This window comes from Myxine glutinosa, chromosome 10 (genome assembly GCF_964187855.1).
Source record: "Myxine glutinosa chromosome 10, kmMyxGlut1.1, whole genome shotgun sequence".
Taxonomy (NCBI): Eukaryota; Metazoa; Chordata; class Myxini; order Myxiniformes; family Myxinidae; genus Myxine; species Myxine glutinosa.
The window spans coordinates 120,954,903-120,976,873 of record NC_136270.1 but is presented as its reverse complement, the minus strand read 5'-3'; the positions used below and the strand labels follow the sequence as shown (position 1 = coordinate 120,976,873).

Here is a 21,971-nt window from a genome sequence, read left to right as displayed (position 1 = left end):
ACACTGGAATCACGTGATCTTCAGTGATGAGTCTAGATTTCTGGTCTATCTTCAAGATGGCCGCGTCCGAGTGCGCAGACAAGTGCATGAAGCCTACAACAAAGATTGTATAGTGCCAAGAGTCCAAGCTGGAGGTGGTGGGGTGACCGTTTGGGCTGCTTTTCATGCAGGGGGCAAAACTGACCTGGTTGTTCTGAATGGAAACCTGAACCAGTTCAAGTACAGGGCCATTCTGGAAGAAACATTGCTTCCATTTGCTCGAGCAGCCTTTCGAGGAAACTTTGTCTTCCAAGATAACAATGCATGGCCTCATCATGCTCGCATGATCCAACACTTTCTTGCTGACCGTGGTGTAGAGCATATGGAGTGGCCTGCCATGTCCCCGGATATGAATCTGATAGAGAACTTGTGGGCAGAATTAACGCGTCACATCGACCACTTGGACCAGCAGCCAACCTCTGTGCGTGAATTGCAGCAGGCTATTGTCACTGCATGGCAAGCGATTCCTGTCCAAACCTTGGCAAATCTCGTGAACAGCATGCGTCAACGTGTACGTGCTCTCCTGAATGCTCGTGGGGGTTACACGAAGTACTGAACTGTAATTTTACTGTCCGTAATCCCAGTCATAATTTAACTTTTGTTTTTGTTAAAAAAATTTTTGGCTAATGTGCAAAATAAAGAGATACTTCTGGAAAACGTACAGAAGTTTAACACAGTACTGTCCGTGAATTGAGTTCGATATCAGCTTACATCACTTTCAAGGATCAATTTATTTGTTTCGAAATGTCAAATGTGGTTTTTGTTTCTTTTAAAGGTCACATTAACAAAATCTAGAATAATTTAAACATAATTCCAATGAACTTTTGGTTTTAAGTCATCTTGAAAAGTAAGTTCACCCCCACAAAAAAAAAATTCCATATTGAAGGCCAAGTCTGTATATATATACACATATTTACCTTCGCAAAAGCGGAAGGTTATGTTTTGATCGCTGTGTATTTATTTGTATGTCTGTGTGTGTGTATGTTAATCGCATAACTCAAAAAGTATTCAACCGAATTGCATGAAATTTGGTGGGATGATTGGTTATTATACGGGACACATTTGATTAGATTTTGGGAAACAGATTTGCTCAAATTCTGACTATTTTTAACTCGATCGTATTTCACTCAAAGTTATGAGCGACTGAAGAAGAAGATGTCCATCCAGGACGTCATCACTATAACGCGATCTCCCGCGATCATTTCAACCTCAAAAAAAATTATAATTGCAGATTTGACAATAGATGAGGCATATTAACAAACGAATGAAACAGATTTGCTCAAATTCTGACTATTTTTAACTCGATCGTATTTCACTCAAAGTTATGCGCGACTGAAGAAGAAGATGTCCATCCAGGACGTCATCACTATAACGCAATCTCCCGCGATCATTTCAACCTCAAAAAAAATTATAATTGCAGATTTGTCAAGAGATGAGGCATATTAACAAACGAATGAAACAGATTTGCTCAAATTCTGACTATTTTTAACTCGATCGTATTTCACTCAAAGTTATGAGCGACTGAAGAAGAGGATGTCCATCCAAGACGTCATCACTATAACGCGATCTCCCGCAATCATTTCAACCTCAAATGAAATTCAAATTGCAGATTTGTCAATCGGGGAGGCATATTAACAGACGAATGAAACAGATTTGCTCAAATTCTGATTTTTAAAAATCGATCGCATTTCACATAAAGTTTGAGGTACTAAAGAAGAAGAAGATTCGTTTAGCTTCTCAGATAAAATAAATAATTCTGTCTGCAATTTCAGGTTAATTACCTTCGCAAAAGCGGAAGGTTATGTTTTGATCGCTGTGTATTTATTACCTTCGCAAAAGCGGAAGGTTATGTTTTGATCGCTGTGTATTTATTTGTATGTCTGTGTGTGTGTGTGTATGTTATTCGCATAACTCAAAAAGTATTCAACCGATTCGCATGAAATTTGGTGGGATGATAGGTTATTATCCGGGAACCATTTGATTAGATTTTGGAATCGATCGGGTCAAAGGTCAAGGTCAAGGTCATGAAAAGGTCAAAATCGTCTTTTTACCATAGCGCGGTCAATTTGTGTCCAATTTGTATGAAACTAATGCCAAAATGTACAGAATTCAATGCCCAATCTTGTGATATGCGACATGACACTCTGACGTCATAACCCTTGTTACCTTCGCAAAAGCGGAAGGTTATGTTTTGATCGCTGTGTATTTATTTGTATGTCTGTGTGTGTGTATGTTAATCGCATAACTCAAAAAGTATTCAACCGAATTGCATGAAATTTGGTGGGATGATTGGTTATTATACAGGACACATTTGATTAGATTTTGGGAAACAGATTTGCTCAAATTCTGACTATTTTTAACTCGATCGTATTTCACTCAAAGTTATGAGCGACTGAAGAAGAAGATGTCCATCCAGGACGTCATCACTATAACGCGATCTCCCGCGATCATTTCAACCTCAAAAAAAATTATAATTGCAGATTTGTCAAGAGATGAGGCATATTAACAAACGAATGAAACAGATTTGCTCAAATTCTGACTATTTTTAACTCGATCGTATTTCACTCAAAGTTATGAGCGACTGAAGAAGAGGATGTCCATCCAAGACGTCATCACTATAACGCGATCTCCCGCAATCATTTCAACCTCAAATGAAATTCAAATTGCAGATTTGTCAATCGGGGAGGCATATTAACAGACGAATGAAACAGATTTGCTCAAATTCTGATTTTTAAAAATCGATCGCATTTCACATAAAGTTTCACATCGCATACACTCCCATGCCAAGTACAGAACAGTAGCTGCGGCGAAGGTATGCGCTCTACCGAGTGCCCGGATTCTAGTTATATGATGTGAGAACACTCGTGGAGTATGCTGTTCAGTCTGGCATGCTAGCTTAACGGGATCTCTGATAAATGAGTTGGAAGGAATTCAGAAAAGAGCCCGAATAACAATCTTGGTCATTGCTATCAGTACTAGGATCAGGCCCAGCATGTCTGTAGGGTACAACACAGACAACTCTGAAGCAACGCAAACAGGAAATTTCCGGATTTGCGAAACAAATGCTAAAATAACTTGAGGTGAGACAGTAGTTGCCCATTTATAGGTTACATAAATATAAGACACATTATGCTCTTAGAAATGCACTCAAAATCTCCCAGATCTTCTATAGAACAACCAGGTATAAGAATCGCACAATTCCTTATTTTGTTAGGATTTTAAATGAAATCCATTGATTTCCACCCAAATCTGTGTAAAATGTTTGGTTGTTCTTATTTTGAGCCACTGCTTGTAAAAATGTATGCAATTTGGTTTTTAACTGTTGTGTACTTTATTGGCATGTATAAAGTATCTTGTTCTTATTCCTATATTAACTTTTTCAAGTGTTTAATGTTTGAAATAAACCATGAAATGAATGGTGAAGAATCGCTTCAAAAATAAAGTGATTCTTTTAATGCAAATGCGGATCTTCACCAACATCCAATTAGTTTGTCCTTGTCACACACACAACCTGTCCGCTGTGCTTTAAACTTTCAGAGGTTCATCAGTGATGCCCGGGAGGTTTTGTGGCAGAAAAAAGTTTTTAAAAATTTTTAGGAAAAAAAGTTTTTGTTTTTTTTTTGATTGAAAAAATAAAAATAATAATAATAATAAATAATATTTATGTATATACATATATATCACTCTATAGTGCATGAGGCTTTGTTGCTATATGAAAGAAAATATTAAATTATCCTCGATTAGTGTGTGTGTGTAATATATTAAATATAAAATTTCTTTATTGGGTGTAGGTAGGAGTTTGTTTTCGGCACCTACAAAAATAGAAAAAAACAACTTGATTTATTCAAAATGCCAACATGATTAGAACATCACCTGGCAACGCCGGGTACACCTGGTAGTGATTTATGAATTAAAAACACTCTTTTCGCATGACACATAGCTCTCGTAGAAGAACATTTATACTCTCTCATATATTACTTTTAATTTTTGGAGATGTAACCGAAGCATACACACAAAATGCTTTCCAGAAAATATCTGCTCATGGAGACTTGATTACGTTCAAACTGCAAAGCTAGAAGCAAACCAGGATGCTGGCGCATCAGCCTGCGGAGCGTACCTTAAGTGCAAAGCAATGGTCCGTGGGTGCACGCAGCTTGCTCTTGGCATCAATCCCATAGTAAACATTGACGTTTTCAAACTGGATGAAGCAGATGAAATCACGTGAAGCCTGGAAGAGAAGGTTTGGTCAATTGCGTTGACTTGTCAAGGTGAACACTTTTATCACCACAATGTACTTCAATTTACCATCACCCGGCCTGCACTCTGCTCACAGCAGAGATCCATACAGCCAGTGAAAAGGAAGCTTCCAGGTGTGAAAGAAGCATTTCCATGCAGCATTCATTCCCTTTGTATGATTAGTCATGGATTTTAATTCAGACTCCATCATTTTCGCTTGGCCTTTCTGTTATCCCTTACAAACTGTGCCACATTTATGTTGTAATAACAATAATGTAGGCCCATACTCTCGAAATGTTCATGACAAGTCAAGAAATGTTTCAAGGCAAGAAGCCATTCTGGACAGGTAGCTATTCCATCTCAGGATTCTCAACCAAAGGTGATTTGGGCAGGAGTTTTGTAATTGTTTCAGAGTCACTGTGATACATTCTTCCACTCCTAATGAAAAACACCGTGGGATCTTTAATGTCCACAAACGACCAGTGCTGACAGATTGGTACTCCGGCGTAACATCTTTCAGACGGATGGCACACACATCCCCCTATTAGGCTATGAGCCAGACCCCCCAAATTGACCGGTCGGTACCATACAGATGGAGTAAGGCTCATTGTGATTTTTAGCAAGATATATGTCCCTAGATATGAAAAAAAAAGTGATAGCAGTGTATAACTCTCGGCCATCTCTGTGTTATCACCCGAAATATTATTATACGCCTGCTTCGCTTCGCCAAAAAATGTGATATTTGCTAAAATTGGAATAAATATGTTTTTAAGGACCACAGAGTGCCAATAATTTGCATACTGGATGCCAACTAACATAGTAATAGAAATATAGAACATTTGTGGGGGTTATTTATCAAATTTCTGATATAATGACAAAAAATATGTTAAATTTAGTGAAAAAGTGGTCGAAATCGCTTCGAGTTCAGAATTCACATTGTACATTTTTGTCAATATTTCAAAAATGAAAACTCCCAGAGTAACATTTGACCCCTCAAAATCTTCGCAAGGAACCTTCATAGGGGGGGGCCTGGGGCATCAGTCACTTCAAGTTTTTGAAAAAGTTTGATTTTTGGTACCATTTTGAAGCTTAGGGTCTAAGTAAGAATTTTGGTCCGAGTGGACAAAGATCACATGGAGTCTTCATACATTCCCGCCATTTTCCAAGATGGCCGCCATCAAAATCTAATACTGACAATATCTCGGAAACTATCTCATATCTCAAAAATATCTCAATATCTCAAAAAATATCTCAAAAATATGAAATATCTCAAAAAAAAAAAAAAAAAAAAAAAAAAAAACATTTCCTTCTCTGTTCTCATTCGTTTATTCATTCTTATTCGTTCGTTCGTTCTTCGACCATGTGTTTCTCCCCCATTTCCCCAGATAGTTTTCACTCATTAACCTTCAATGTTTACACTTTCCCCTCAAGTTATGTATTCCGTCATATTTTATAACACCTTTTTCTTCTTCTTCTTTAAAAGGCTGCTTTCGACTTGCTCACCAAATCAATTCATCCCAAAAAAAATATCCATCTCCTATAGTACCTTTGTTCTACATTCCCTAAACTCTCCTGCACTCCATCCTCCATCCAGCGTCCTTAAACGTATTTTTAACTCGAAGGTCACAAGAAACTCATTTTGCAATAAATGTTCGTTTCCCATAAATCGTACACTTTCAAAAATCCAATCTCACCCCTCCCCTCCAAATCTTCCCCATAACCCCTCCCCTCCAAATCTTCCCCATCACCCCTCTCCTCCAAATCTTCCCCATCACCCATCCCTTTCAAATCTCCCCCCTTGCCCCCTCCCTCCTAAACTACCCCCTCACCCCTCCCCGCCAAGACGCCCCCTCGCCCCTCCCCTCCTAGACTCCTGCCTCACCCCTCCCCTCCAAATCTCCCCCATATCCCATCCCTTTCAAATCCCTCCCCTTGTCCCTTCCCTCCCAAACTCCCCCCTCACCCCTCCCCTTCAAATCTCCCCACCCTCATTGCTTCTCAATTTCCCCCCGCTCACTCCCCCTCCTCAAAGCGTCCTCCCCGCTTCTTCCCCCTTCAAACTCTCACCTCCATCTCCCCCAACCTTCTGCCTCGCTCTTCCCCCTCCTCAAATAACACCTCATTGTGGCTCACCCAATCACCATCAAACCTTTTGTCCGCCCCATCCTTCCCTTTCTCCGAGCTATTCTGAAATCTCTGACACACCTTCAACAGCTCTCCCTACCTCTTCCACCTCTTCCACATCTTACCCTACCCCTCCTCCCCCCTGTTCTGTATCTGATGCTCCCCCTTCCTCTTCATTAACGGTATGGACCTCAAACATCCGGGGCCTTCGTTCAAACTTAACCGATCTCTCCATACAGGTTGCTTCTGTCAAACCAGACGTGATCTGCTTAACAGAAACTTTCCTCCTTTATGATGTCTCTGATTCCATAGTATCTCTCCCGGGCTACTCCCTCCTCCGGTATGATAGACCTGAGCCTCGTCCTGGAGGCGGGGTTGCTATCTTTATCAAAAACTCTCTTCCTCACTCGCCCTGCACTGCACTCTCTCCACCTCACCCCCAGGAATACCTCTGGCTACGGCTTCCCCTTCGCTCCCACCTCTTGTTCATATGTGTGTTGTACCGTCCACCAAACAGTGATGACTCCATCTACATCTCGCTGTCTGATGACATGGACCAACTTCTATCTACTCATCCCAACTCTCTCTTCCTCATATGTGGTGATTTCAACTGTCATCATGCCAGTTGGCTGGGTGTGGGTACCTCTCTCACCAGCCATGGCTCCTCAGCAAAGGACTTCTGCGACTCACTGGGACTGACACAATCTGTCAATTTCCCGACCCGGATCTCAGTCAACGGAACATCTTCTCTTCTGGACTTGGTTATGACTAACTTCCCTGAAAATGTCTGCTGCTCTTCTTCTGCTCCGATCGGAACATCTGATCATGTCCTTGTTAAAGTGGACATCTCTCTGACCATCCTCAGGGAGCCTGCTCAGCGTCGACGAGTCTGGCATTTCACTCAGGCCAACTGGCACGGTCTTCAAGCAGCAATAAATCATCTGGACTGGTCTCCCATCTCTACCACCTCTGACATCAACTCATCCTGGGAATTCTTCCAAAGTAAATTGCTCTCTCTCATGCACAGATTTATCCCATCTCGTCTTCAGTTGTCATACCCTTCCTCCCGTCCATGGTACACGGAATCTTGTGGTGAGGCTGTTGCCCAGAAACAACTTGCCTTCGTCTCCTGGAAAGCAAATCCAACGGAAGGAAATCTCATTTCCTTTCACAAAGCCCGAAACAAGTGTGTGTCCACCCTCAGGAGAGCCAGGAAACAATATCTCTCCGTTCTCAAGACCGAACTCTCTTATCTGTCTCCCTCTTCCAAATCCTGGTGGCGTCTGGTCAAATCCGTTTCTGGTGTTTGTTCCCCCTCCATCCCCTCCCTTACCTCAAACGGCTACACAGCTGACTCCGCACGTGAAAAAGCTGAATGCCTCAACTCTGTGTTTGCCTCTAAATCTTGTGTCCCAAACCCATCCCTCTCTGTACCCACCATACCCAGTCGTACCCTGCTGCTCCTGGACTCCGTGTCCTTTCCTCCTGACAAGGTGGAAAAGTTTCTGTCAACCCTCGACTCTGATTCTGCAACTGGACCCGACGGCATCAGCCCACGGGTCCTAAAATCCTGCTCTGCTGCTCTATCTCACCCTATCTCTGTTCTCTTCACCCTCTCTTTTGCGCAAGGTCAACTGCCATCTGCTTGGAAATCAGCCAACATCACCGCTTTGCACAAAAAAGGTGCAAAAACAGATCCTAGCAACTACAGACCAATCAGCCTTCTCCCAATTATCAGCAAAGTCATGGAATCCATCATTGCTTCTGATATGAAATATTTCCTCTTCTCCAATGGCTTGATCTCTGATCATCAATTTGGTTTCAGACCAGGTCACTCGACTCTGGACATGCTGCTTCTGCTGTCTCAACAATGGATGGAGGTCCTCAATGCCAAACAGGAAATTAGAGCTGTCTCCCTCGACATATCACGTGCCTTCGACACGGTCTGGCACCCCGCTCTGCTCACCAAACTCTCCTCCTTTGGTATCCATGGAAATCTCCACGCATGGCTGGCGGACTTCCTCTCTAGTCGTCGTCAACGTGTGGCCCTGAATGGGTTTCTCTCATCTCCTCTTCCTGTTCAGGCTGGAGTTCCCCAAGGCAGTGTTCTGGGCCCCGTGCTTTTTCTGGTCTTCATCAATGATCTCTCTGACTCTCTCGAAAATCCTCTCTATCTCTTTGCTGATGACTCCACTCTCTGCCGCTCCATTCCTCTTCCCTCAGATCGGCAGTCTGCTGCCTCCTCACTCTCTGAAGACCTGGACAAAATCACAGACTGGTCAAACAAGTGGAACATGTCTTTCAATCCTGACAAATCTCACACTCTTACTATGTCTCTCCGAAAAGATCGACTGGACAACCCTCCCATCTACTTTCTCAACAATCCTCTCCAAGAAGTTCTGTCGCTCAAGATTTTGGGTCTCACTATCTGCCATGATCTTTCTTGGGAAAACCACATTTCCAAGCTGGCCTCCAAAGCCAGTCGCCGACTGGGCATCCTCCGTCGTGCGAAGTCCTTCCTCGGCACACCTGAGCTCCTCACCACATACAAGGCTTTCATCCGCAGCTCAATGGAATACTGTTCTCCCCTATGGGCCGGTGCTCCTGCCTCACACCTAGCTCGGCTTCACACTGTTGAAACCAAAGCTTTCAGAATTATTGGAATCTCCCGCGATGAAGCTATCTCTGAGGGCCTTTCACTCACTCACCGCAGGCAGGTAGGTGGTCTTTCTGTCTTCTACCGACTCCTCTCCGGCCTTGCACCCCCAGCTCTCTCTGTGCTCTGTCCCCCAAATATTCCTACAGGTCGCACAAGATCTGCCAGCAACCCTCTGATGGTTAAACTGCCGAAATCTCGGCTCTCCGCTCACCTTCACTCTTTCATTCCTCTTTTCTCCCGCCTCTGGAACAAACTCCCTCACTCCCTTCAATCCCACTCCTCCCTCCAGGTCTTTAAAACAGCTGTTCACCACCATCTCTTATCTTCCCCCATCCAAAACCTTGATCTTTTCTACCCCCGCTAATTCACCCCAGATCCACCTTGTTTGAAATTCCAACTTCTTTCCTGGAAGTCCTGGCAGTGTCCATATGTTTTATACCTCTCCCACTGCCCCCTTCCCACGCCCCCCCCCCCCCCAAAGCCCTTGCCCTCTCTCAGATCTCTCGATGTCTCCATGTCTCTCGGTCCCTGCTCTCAAATGTTGTGTTTGCGTCCTTCCCCCTCTCTCCCCATCTTGTCTACCGCTCCCTATGTTATATGTTTTATGTGTCGGTTTGTCTTTCTGTGTGATTAATGTTCGCTCTTTCACGAGCCTCGATATTGTATACAAAACAAAAAAAAAAAAAAAAAAAAAAAAAAAAAAACTAATCAACCTAGAAACATGAATTTGGTGTCTATACCTAGGTTTTCATGGTCAAGGAATCAAATAAAACCATTTCTGACTACATCAGAATATTTATTTGTCCCGAAATGGTAAATTACACAACAAACGTTATAGCAGAATTTAGCAGAATTATGCATGTTAACAATTAAGCACATACGAACGTAAATTCTATAAAATACCATGAATATAAACCGAACATTCTATTTTCATTGTTCTTAGTGATATTTGATTGATTAGGTAAGTGCAACTAAAAAATCATTACTCATTCTCACAACCATCATGGTCATTTATTTGGGACATGTGCACTTGCATAAACGTGAGCACTTCAAGTCAGCTTTTTTGCACTTGCATGACGAGCAAGGTTTTGTGCACGCGCATTTTACGTCTAGATCAAACACATCCCTGGCAAGGGGCAACGTGGTCCAGATGGGAACCAGTTGGCCATCTTTTTCCATCCATCCATGATTGCTTGGGCTTGGGACTAGTGCCAGTGGCTCGTGCGCTGTAGTCCAGATGCTCGCCTGGAAGACATTCCTTTTGAGATGTTGGTCCAGCGCATCACTTGTAGGGGGTATTCTTTCCACATCCCTAGTCCTGTGACAGAAAACCCTCATTCGAACAAGGTCAACGTTGGTGTCATCAGTGATAGGTTCGTTGGAGTACATTTTGCAAACAAAGTGACTCACCACTTCCCTCAACTCTGGCGATGTAAGAAACGGGGTGCTAGCAATTGTCGCAAACTCACTCAAGAGGGGTGGAACCTCATCTTTCCGCTTGAAGCAGTATCGCTTGCCCTTGAATTTGAAAGCTGACGTGCTGTCTGATCCAGTGAATGCATGAAAGAGAGCCAAGGCTTTGCACGTTGTCACACCCAAACTTGAGGCAATGTTGTTGAGGGAGATCATTTTGACTGTCTTTCCTGCTTTGAAAGAAATCCAGATATCTGACTCCGGATTCACTGCCTTGATGTGGTGGAAGTTACACAGAAGTATTACGACAACGTCTGTGTCGCCAGTATAGACCATTCCCAGTGATGAATATTGGAGGGCATGAAGAAGATGTACCAGGACACGAGTGTCTGCCTCCTCATGATTACATCGTCCCATGGGCGGTCCATTCCCTGCATTGAGGACTTGGTCACCAGAAGTGATATAAACCTGTTTGCCATCTTGGAATGGTGTTTGCACAATGCTTGTTGACAGGAATGAGAAGAGCTCTTTTTTATTTTCGGCATTAGCCAAAAAGTTTTGCCAGTTTCCAGGCACTTTGGCAGAACCAGATACTCGCTGTCGTGTGCCTGTTCCTCGCTTTTCTCTTGTGGTCGCTTTGATTGACATTGTGCGATACTGATCCCATACAATATCCACTCTCGCTGCTCTTTTCAACTCATGCTGGATTCTTGGGCAGAATACTTTGGTGAAATATTCATCAAATGTTTTGCCTTGGACAGTTGTGCCAGGAAGAGAGTGGATCAGTGCACCACCATCAATAACTATGACCCCATAATCATCTGGTGCGACGAGCTCCTCATCCGCGGATAGTCCGGTACTTGCACTTGCTTCCATAATGCACGCCAATAAATCTGACTTGGTGCAAGAGTTGATGGACCCATCAGAAGCCAGTGCATCTGGTGATGAGGAGGATTCGTGACGGAAAAATTCCTCCAAATTTCCACCCCGGCTATCAACCATAATGAATGCTTGTCCATACAGCTCTGTATGTTGTTTGAAGTGCTGCACCTTCTTCTGAAGTGCTGTCTTTTTTCGAGTTTTCTCCTCATGGAACAGCAGCAAGTTGTTTTTCTTGATCGGAGCTGCCAGAGGTACATCATTTGAGTCCAGCACATTCTTCCGAAAGTGGTCATATTGCTCTTGTCCTCTAGATTCTAAGACACGGACCGATGTGGCGGCAGACTTGTCAACACACACTTTATTGTCTAATGTAACTAGTTCTGCACTACTCTCTTCAAAGGGATTCCCTCTGCTTTGCAGCACATCCATGAGATTTGTGACATGACGCCTAAATCGGTGCTGGGATGTACTTCCTTCCTCATGATGAGGGAGCTCTTGATCTTCGTCGTCATCTACATCAGTGAATTGCTCTAGAACACGGCTAATTTCTGGACCAGTTGCAATCCAGCGTTCTAGCATCTCAGGGTTCTCTGTGATCCCGATCACTCCCCCAACCCCTTTCACCCGTTTGTTGGCCTGCTCGTGTGCTTGATCAATCGGAATGGAAGAGTAACGATGATTGCTTCGACTTATTGCCCAGTGACCTGCTTCAAACTCCTCTTGGATGCTAGATGGAAGACTTTCAAGGTCTCTGATGAATACGGGAACCCACCTTGCATAATTCTGGTGCTCAAGTGCAAAGAACAGAAGCACAAGGTTTTGCAGAGTAGCCACCATAAGTTTGAACTTTCGCTCTCTGTGTGATCTAATAAACATGAAGATGAGCTGTTCGTACTTGTGAATGAGTAACCAGAACTGCACTGTTGGTTTCTCTTTGCAAGCTACAGAGACCCAGTCGTCGAAGGTCATTTCACTTCCGCCGTCCTCATAGGCTCGTTTCAGTAGACTATCGAGCACCACAATTTTACCATTTCGGGACAAATAAATACTCTGATGTAGTCAGAAATGGTTTTATTTGATTCCTTGACCATGAAAACCTAGGTATAGACACCAAATTCATGTTTCTAGGTTGATTAGTTTCCGAGATATTGTCAGTATTAGATTTTGATGGCGGCCATCTTGGAAAATGGCGGGAATGTATGAAGACTCCATGTGATCTTTGTCCACTCGGACCAAAATTGTTACTTAGACCCTAAGCTTCGACCTGGTACCAAAAACTAAACTTTTTCAAAAACTTGAAGTGAAAATGAAAATTTGTTCATGGTGGGAACCCCACTATCAGTCAAGATGGTTGAACGGTTGGTTGAACGGTTGGGGGTATGGTTGAACATATTTTGAACTTTGCCAAAATATGTGCCCCAAACAACCACCATATTACAAAGTAATGATATATTCCAATGCAGTGGTTCCTTGCGAAGATTTTGAGGGGTCAAATGTTACTCTGGGAGTTTTCATTTTTGAAATATTGACAAAAATGTACAATGTGAATTCTGAACTTGAAGCGATTTCGACCACTTTTTCACTAAATTTAACATATTTTTTGTCATTATATCAAAAATTTGATAAATAACCCCCACAAATGTTCTATATTTCTATTACTATATTAGTTGGCATCCAGTATGCAAATTATTGGCACTTTGTGGTCCTTAAAAACATATTTATTCCAATTTTAGCAAATATCACATTTTTTGGCGAAGCGAAGCGGGCGTATAATAATATTTCGGGTGATAACACAGAGATGGCCGAGAGTTATACACTGCTATCACTTTTTTTTCATATCTAGGGACATATATCTTGCTAAAAATCACAATGAGCCTTACTCCATCTGTATGGTACCGACCAACCCCCTTGGCTCATAGCCTATATAGGTGAACCACCAGGATGACAGTTTATAGCTGGGTCTGGATTCGAACCCAGGCTGGACAGATCAAGTGTGAGTACGCATAGGTCTATGTTACCATGCGGTACGTACTTCAATGTCTCCACTCAACCACATATCCACTTGCCAATGCTATCAGGTGTCGTGACGGATGCAACACAAATCAACAAATATATATATTAATCCATCATATTCTATGTGGATTACATTTGAATGGCCTATGGAAACCGACAACTAACATCCAACCACCCCCCACCCTCAGGCAAGACATAACTATATTCACATAAATTACTTGGGAAGTCAGTGAAGTTGCATTTGATGTTTTGACTTTTTATTTTATATTTGAATGTAAAGTGGAAAATCTGACAATGATCAGATTAAATCTGCTCTTGCATCCTCTCTCTGCCCTTTTCACCCTATAATTTACCATGGGTCATCCTCCATCTGCTGGGTAATCCACCAACATTACAGCATTACAAAATGCAAAATCTCATCCCCTTAACGACTGATCTATTAGCTTACCTCAAATCAACAGCAAGATCATGGAATCCATCATCGCAGTTGACATGAAATCCTTCATTTTCTCCAACAACCTCAACTCAAATCATCAATATTCGGATTCAGACCAGGTCACTCCACCTTGGACATGTTGCTTTTATCCAACAATGGATGGAGGCCCTCAATGTGACACACAAGATCAGGGCCGTTTCTCTGGACATATCTTATACTTCTAATACAGTTTGGCAACCCAACTAAAGCCTACTCTCCAAACTGTCTGCCTATGGCATCCAAGGTCAACTCCACACATGGCTCACTGACTTCCTGTCCTCTCATCGCCAACGTAGCTCATGTGTGGCTCTCAATGGAATCCTTTAATCTCCTCTCCCTGTCAAGGCTGTAATGTCCCAAGGCAGTGTTATGGGACCAGTCCTATTCCTGGTCTTCATCAATGATCTCTCGGACTCTCTGGAAAATCGTCTTTATCTATTTGCTGATAACTCAACCCTCTGCCATGACATCCGTCACCCTTCAATCCTTGGGAAAAATATCACAAACTGGTCAAACACTTGGAAAATGTCTTTCAATCCGGATAAATCTCTTACTCTCACTATCTCTCTCTGAAAGGACTATCTGGACAACCCTCCCATCTACTTTCTGAACAATTCTCTCCAAGAAGTTCTGTCGCTCAAGCTTTTGGGTCTCACTATCTGCCATGATCTTTCCTGGGAAAACCACAATTCCAACCTGTGCCTCCAAAGCCAGTCGCCGACTGGGCATCGTCCGTCGTGCGAAGTCATTCCTTGGAACACCTGAACAATCCCGAATACACAATGTCGGCTTAGTCTTTCCTATTGTTTTAAGTCTCGGTTTTAAGCTCGATAAAGTCAGATTTTCCTATTACTTATTTATTGATCAACTCATTTCCTTTGAAAAATACTGGTGTGTGTGCAATGTCCTGTGTGAAATCTCAGAGGGATTATTAGTCTGCAGTTTGTAATAAATACTGTTTTGAGATTGACGTTCTACATTACAATAACTGTCGCTTTTTGTTACTATCGTGTGTATAGCTAATAGGATTCCTGTTTGTTTACTGGGTTTTCCCCACAGAGAGTGTGCCGATGAGGTCCTTCCCTTTGTTCCCTCATATGGGAATTTTATAAAGTGAGACCTGTCCATCCATATGCGAGGCACAGCACCTTGAGCAGGTTGACAACAAACATGACTAATCCTTACCCCCTTCGAAAAACCTCCACCACCCCCACACCTATTCTACTCCCAATAGGGCCTACACTATCCTTGAAAAGTTTGTTCAGATCAATTATGGCAGTTAAAGGGATTACCCTTCCAATTATTCCAACATCCCCCTTAAATCTCAAAATCGATTAATGCTAACAACTTCATTTATTTAATTATTAACCTCTTCATTGAGAGGGGGGGGGGGGGCTCCATTAGTTTAATCAGACTCAGTGGATGGTGTAATGGTTAGAGCATCTGCTCTGAGTCTGAGGGCAACGGTTGGGAATCCCGGCCTAGTTATAACAAATACTTCAAAAACTAGTCTATTCAAAGCACTGTCGCCCATATAGGGACCCCCATATAGAGAACCCTGATATAAATAACCGGATACAACCAGACCCCAATATAGAGATTTCAAACATTCCCCCCAAGCCCCACTCCTCTCCCAAAATTAGTACCCCCCTATTTTAGTCCCCATTATGTGTGCTTTATTTGGTTGCCATCATGTAAGCCGTTACAAAGATCTACCCTCTCTCCCAATCCTCCACCACCCCCACCGCCTCCTCCCACCCCCACCCTCGCACTGTAAAATCACCCCCTCTCTACAACACTCCTCATGGGGTTTCCATTACGTCTTCCTAGTTTGGTGGACCTACACTATTCCATCCTCAAGATGTACAAGATACAAGAGAACGGACAGACAGACAAACAGAAAAATGGAGCGTGACAATAAGGGAGGCTTTGTGTTCGTGTTCAACTTCACAAGACGATGCGAGACTGGTTAGAAACGGTGCCCCACATGGACCGATACATATGGAGAGGTCACCAAGCAGTCTCCTTGCTTCCACATCTTGCTGAGAGAGGCTAACGATGCCCCGGCCTTTCATCTCAGTCAATTATTGTGGTGCCAGGTGGCACACACACAGGAACACCGAGCTGCGGAATTTTGAGGCAAGCTCCCATTGGACTGTGGACAAAGGCCATTAAGGTCATGAATATCTGAGAAATGCCAAGTAATTAGCCTGGTAGTATTTATAGTGGACTTGTAAAAATTAAAAAATTGTCTTGTCCCACAACATCTATATATGGGATGCCAAGCTAAACTGTCTGCTGGTATCGATTACTGGTGGACGTTAAAGATCCCACCGTGATCTTCCATAAAGAGGAGGCGAGTTATCACTGGCACCCTGACCATATTGCAAATGCCTGCCTTAACCACATACGATTGGATGTCAGTCAGGCCAGGCCATCCAGTTCTTGAAAGACTTAAGTGCCAACACTACATGCTTTTTATAGTGGAACCTGCATAATGAAGAATCGAAGAGGAAAGATTTCAAACTTTTAAAAATTGACTTTTAAGAGTTCCACTCACCTCTAAGCTGTCTAGCCTGGGTTCGAATCCCGACCCCACTATAACCTGTCATGTCCTTCGTGAAGAGTAAGCGAGCTATCACCTGCACCCTGAACAAATGTCAAATTCCTGCCTTAACTACTGCTGGGAAGGCAATGGCAAACCACCCAATATTACAACAGAACCCCGGATGATTCATGCCAAATACTTTAGATGGTATGTGCTGCTTCCTTCCTTCATACTTGGCATTTATAAAGAGCAAACCACAGGCAAATGACCATAGATTGGCAATCATAGCGCAGGATTTGATGGGCCTAAAGGCCTCACCTGTGATGAAATTCCTTATAAGTGATGGATGGCCTTTATTATTATTTATCATAATTATAACCATCATTTTTAACAAACCCATGGTGTGTCTCCATCTTGTATTTAAATTCTCCAACATTGGAATATGGCTTTTTATGGGGGTATTTTACAGGTACTCCATCTTTGTGTCATGGTTATGTGTGGTACCTTGCTCTTGGTAAGGGTGTAGATCCCTGATGCACGTAGGCAAAAGTAGCGCTTTCTCCAGGTCTTCTTCCCTTCCTCTTTCAGGTAAAGTTCTCCTTCGAGCTCGGGGATAAATACAGATGAACCACAGAAACATTCCTGCCAAGAACACGTACAGGTACGGACACACCATGATGTCCAAGGACCACCTCACCTGATATTAGTTCACTCGTCTGAAAATGGACACCAATGCAGGCAAAGCAGGTATAACCTAATACATTCAAAAGTCCCCATATTGCTCATATACACTCATTCGTTTGTTTTGTTTGTTCGTTCATTTTGTTCGTTTGTTTGATCTTATGCAGCACAAGGCTGCAGGGTAGCATCTGTCCCACTGATGCCCTCTGCTGGTTAGGGAAGGAATTTGTAACTTGTTCAGGATGACAGCGATAACCCACATCCTTGTGCTGCATATGAAAGAGGAAGAGTTAGAAACTTGTAAATTTAATACCATTTTATGTGCAAGTGGTGATGGGGATTCAGGGCGATACTTACAGTTGCGGAATTGGTGGCGGTGGCGGACCTGGGGTCAAAATGTGTACTACATTTACGTACTTAAGAAATAAATGGCTGGTGTTTTGATCTCTATCAGTTTATAGCTTCTGCCAGGATCCTTCCACTATGGACATGTTGCTTCTTCTTTGGATCCAAAAAAAATCTCAAAGAGGTCAGGGCCACTTCATGGGACATCTCCACATCTCCACATCTCCATATCTCCACATCTCCATCTCCACATCTCCATATCTCCATCTCCATCTCCATCTCCACATCTCCATATCTCCATATCTCCACATCTCCATCTCCACATCTCCATCTCCATCACCACATCTCCATCTCCACATCTCCATCTCCACATCTCCATCTCCACATCTCCATATCTCCACATCTCCATATCTCCATCTCCATCTCCATCTCCACATCTCCATCTCCACATCTCCATATCTCCACATCTCCATCTCCACATCTCCATCTCCATCACCACATCTCCACATCTCCATCTCCACATCTCCATCTCCACATCTCCATATCTCCACATCTCCATCTCCACATCTCCACATCTCCATCTCCACATCTCCATCTCCATCTCCACATCTCCATCTCCACATCTCCATCTCCACATCTCCATCTCCACATCTCCATCTCCACATCTCCACATCTCCATATCTCCATATCTCCATCTCCATCTCCATCTCCACATCTCCACATCTCCATCTCCATCTCCACATCTCCATCTCCACATCTCCATCTCCACATCTCCATCTCCACATCTCCATCTCCACATCTCCACATCTCCACATCTCCATCTCCACATCTCCATCTCCACATCTCCATATCTCCATCTCCACATCTCCTTCTCCACATCTCCATCTCCATCTCCATCTCCATCTCCACATCTCCACATCTCCACCTCCACATTTCCACATCTCCATCTCCACATCTCCATCTCCACATCTCCATCTCCACATCTCCATCTCCACATCTCCATCTCCACATCTCCATCTCCATCTCCATCTCCACATCTCCATCTCCACATCTCCATCTCCACATCTCCATCGCCACATCTCCATCGCCACATCTCCATCTCCACATCTCCACATCTCCACATCTCCACATCTCCATCTCCACATCTCCATCTCATCTCCATCTCCACATCTCCATCTCCACATCTCCATCTCCATCTCCACATCTCTATCTCGACATCTCCACATCCACATCCACATCTCCATATCTACATCTCCACATCTCCAACTCCACATCTCCATCTCCACATCTCCACATCTCCATCACCACATCTCCATCACCACATCTCCATCTCATCATCTTCATCTCCACATCTCCATCGCCACATCTCCATCGCCACATCTCCATCGCCACATCTCCATCGCCACATCTCCATCGCCGCATCTCCATCAGCACATCTCCATCACCACATCTCCATCTCCACATCTTCATCTCCACATCTCCATCGCCACATCTCCATCTCCACATCTCCATCTCCATATCTCCATATCTCCATATCTCCACATCTCCATATCTCCATCTCCATCTCCATCTCCCATGCATTTGAGACTATCTGACACCCTGCCATACTTACCAAATTTCCTTCCTGGATTATCTATAAGATTTCCTCCATTATCACATGCATGGGTTGCTTCGGATGGCATTCTCTCCTTTACTCTTCCTGAAGACGCTTCTTTCTGTCCTTCAAGGTAATTGTGCTCTGGGACTGATCTTGGTCTTGGTCTCCATCAGTCTTCTTTTCTTCACCAATGTGAAATCCATTGTATAATTTTGCAGATGACTCCATCTTGTGCATGACTGTTATTCACTTCTCCATTACGTGACCGGAAGATGACATCTCTTTCCCCTGCTAATCTCTACAAAATTAGCAGCTGTTCATCTACCTGAAACTGATATTTTAATGTTGGAAAATCCCACTATCTCTTTTTCTCTCAATAAGGTCCAGCTGGAAAATCCCCCAATTTATTGCTGTCACCAGTCTCTGGGAGAGGTAGTCAGTCTCTGGAGCTCCTGGGCTTCAACATTTTCTTTTACATGTTTCTTTACATGGCTAAGTCGAGAGAGATAGAAGTAGAGGTAGAGATAGAGAAAGAGATATTACACATGTCTGGCAGACAGGGGCAACAGGCTGCCGTCTCATATCAGGAATGGTTTCCTATCCCGGCCTCCCCTGATATTAATATGGCCTGGGAATTTTTCCATAGAAATCTCCACTCTCTCTGTTATGTGCAGATTGATCCCATCTCCTCCACATATAATTATACCTATCCTCTAGCATCTAGAAACCCTGGTGTTGGCTTAGCGGTTAGGGTGCCGGCTTGGGATCCCGGTCGATCGCTGAATTAAAGCCACGGGGGTTGACTCAGCCTGTCATCTTTCTGAGGTCGGCAAATTGAGTACCAGCTCACTGGTAATTCTCTGTGTGTCGCAATAGGCGACTAGCAGGGTTGGCGGCAGGAAGGGCATCCGGCCATAAAACGTTGCTTCAAAAAGGGGACCACGGTGCCCGAAAAAGGCCAACCACTGCTCTGTGGGGAAAAATGGCCTCTGAAGGTGGTTCTTGGTTTTTCTAGCATCTAGCCCATGGTAAGCCAAATCATGCCACAAGCCAGTTGCCTTGAAAAACCTTGTCTTCTCTTCCTGGAAGGGAAATCTGACTGAAGGCAACCTCAGATCATTCCACAAGTCCACAACAAATGCGTGTCCACTCTCGGAAAATCCAGAGAACAAGAAACCTGTATCCTTTGTCAAAGACCTGGTGGCACCTTCTTCAATCTCCATCTGGAGTGTCTTCCCCTTGTAGCCAGTCCCTCACTTCAAATGGTACCACAGCGGACTCTGCTGGTGAGAAGGCCGAATGCCTCAATTCTGTGCTCGCTTCCAAATTTTGTGTTCCCAAGCTCTTCCTCCATGTACCCACCCTATTCAGTCACACACAACTGCTCCTGCACACTATGGATTTCTCACGTCTGAAGATAGGGAAGTTTCTGGCAATCCTCAAATCTGATTCTGCAACTGGCACAGATGGCATCAGTACAAGCGTCTTAAAAACCTGCTCTGCCGCTCTTGCACATCCTCTTTCTGCTCTGTTCATCATGTCATTTTCCCTAGCCTAGAACATCTTCCATCTGTTTTGAAATCAGCCAACATCACGGCATTACAAAAAGTGAAAAAACCGATCCCCTTAACTACAAACTCACTGGCTTACTTCCAATGACCAGCAGGGTCGTGAAATCCATCCTAACAGTTGACATCAAAACCTTCCTCATCTCAGACCATCAGTTCTGCTTCACACCAGGTCACTGTATCAAAGTGTATCATGCACATGCTGCTTCTGCTCTCCCGACAATGGACGGAGGCCTCAAAATGAGAAATGAAATCAAGACCGTCTCTCTGGACATTTCTCTAGCATTTGATACAGTCTGGAATCCCGCCTTACAACCCAAATTATCTGCCTATGACATTCATGGCCACCTCCTCACATAGCCGACTGACTTCCTCTACGCTTGAAACCAACATGTGGCTCTCAACGGAATCCTTTAATCTCCTATCCCTGTCAAGGCTGGAATGCTCCAAGACAGTGTCTAGGGCCCATCATTGATGTTTCGGACTCTCTGGAAAATCCTCATTATTTTCTGATTTTTTAATTTTTTTTGTATCGAGGCTCGTGAAAGAGCTAACATTTATCATACAAAAAATCAAACAGACACACAAAGTATATAATAAGGGTAGCGGTAGACAAGATGGGGAGTGAAGGGGAAGCACACAAACACAGCATTTGAGAGCAAGGACATCGGGAGATCTGTGTGAGGGAGAGGGCTTGGGAGGAGGAGGCGTGGGAAGGGGGGGGAGGGGTGGGAGAAGTATAAAACACAAGGACACTGCAAGGACTTCCAGGAAGGAACTTGGTTTTTCAACAAAAGTGAATCTTGGGTGAAATTAGCAGGGGGGGGGGGGGGTGGGGGGGTAGAAAGGATCAAGGTTTTGGATGGGGGAAGATAAGAGATGGTGGTGAACAGCTGTTTTAAAGACCTGGAGAGAGGAGTGGGATTGAAGAGAGTGGGGGAGTTTGTTCCAGAGGCGGGAGAAAAGAGGAATGGAAGAGTGAAGGTGAATAGAAAGTCTTGATTTTTGGCAGTTTAACCATAAGAGGGTTGCAGGCAGATCTTGTGCGACCTGTAGGAATATTAGGGGGACAGAGCACAGAGAGAGCTGGGGGAGTAAGGACAGGGAGGAGTCGGTAGAAGACAGAAAGTCCACCAACCTGCCTGCGGTGAGTAAGTGAAATGCCCTCGGAGATAGCTTCATCGCGGGAGATTCCAATGATTCTGAAAGCTTTGGTTTCAACAGCGTGAAGCCGAGCTAGGTGTGAGGCAGGAGCACCGGCCCAGAGGGGGGAACAGTATTCCATTGAGCTGCGGATGAAAGCCTTGTATGTGGTGAGGAACTCAGGTGTGCCGAGGAAGGACTCCGCATGACGGGCGATGCCCAGTCATGCCCAGCCCATGATGCCCAGC

At 43.9% G+C, this 21,971-nt stretch overlaps 1 protein-coding gene across 1 annotated transcript in view; it reads right to left on the bottom strand.

Moving 5' to 3' along the window:
* APBB1IP (amyloid beta precursor protein binding family B member 1 interacting protein) overlaps positions 1–21,971 on the bottom strand; it is a 135,288-nt gene that overhangs the window by 44,041 nt on the left and 69,276 nt on the right. Inside the window, exons 9-10 of the mRNA XM_068126192.2 lie at positions 16,894–17,031; positions 4,157–4,267 (exon numbers count right to left, since the gene is read on the bottom strand). Of these exons, the coding sequence (XP_067982293.2) occupies positions 4,157–4,267; positions 16,894–17,031 (249 nt within the window). The remainder of the gene's footprint in view (positions 1–4,156; positions 4,268–16,893; positions 17,032–21,971) is intronic.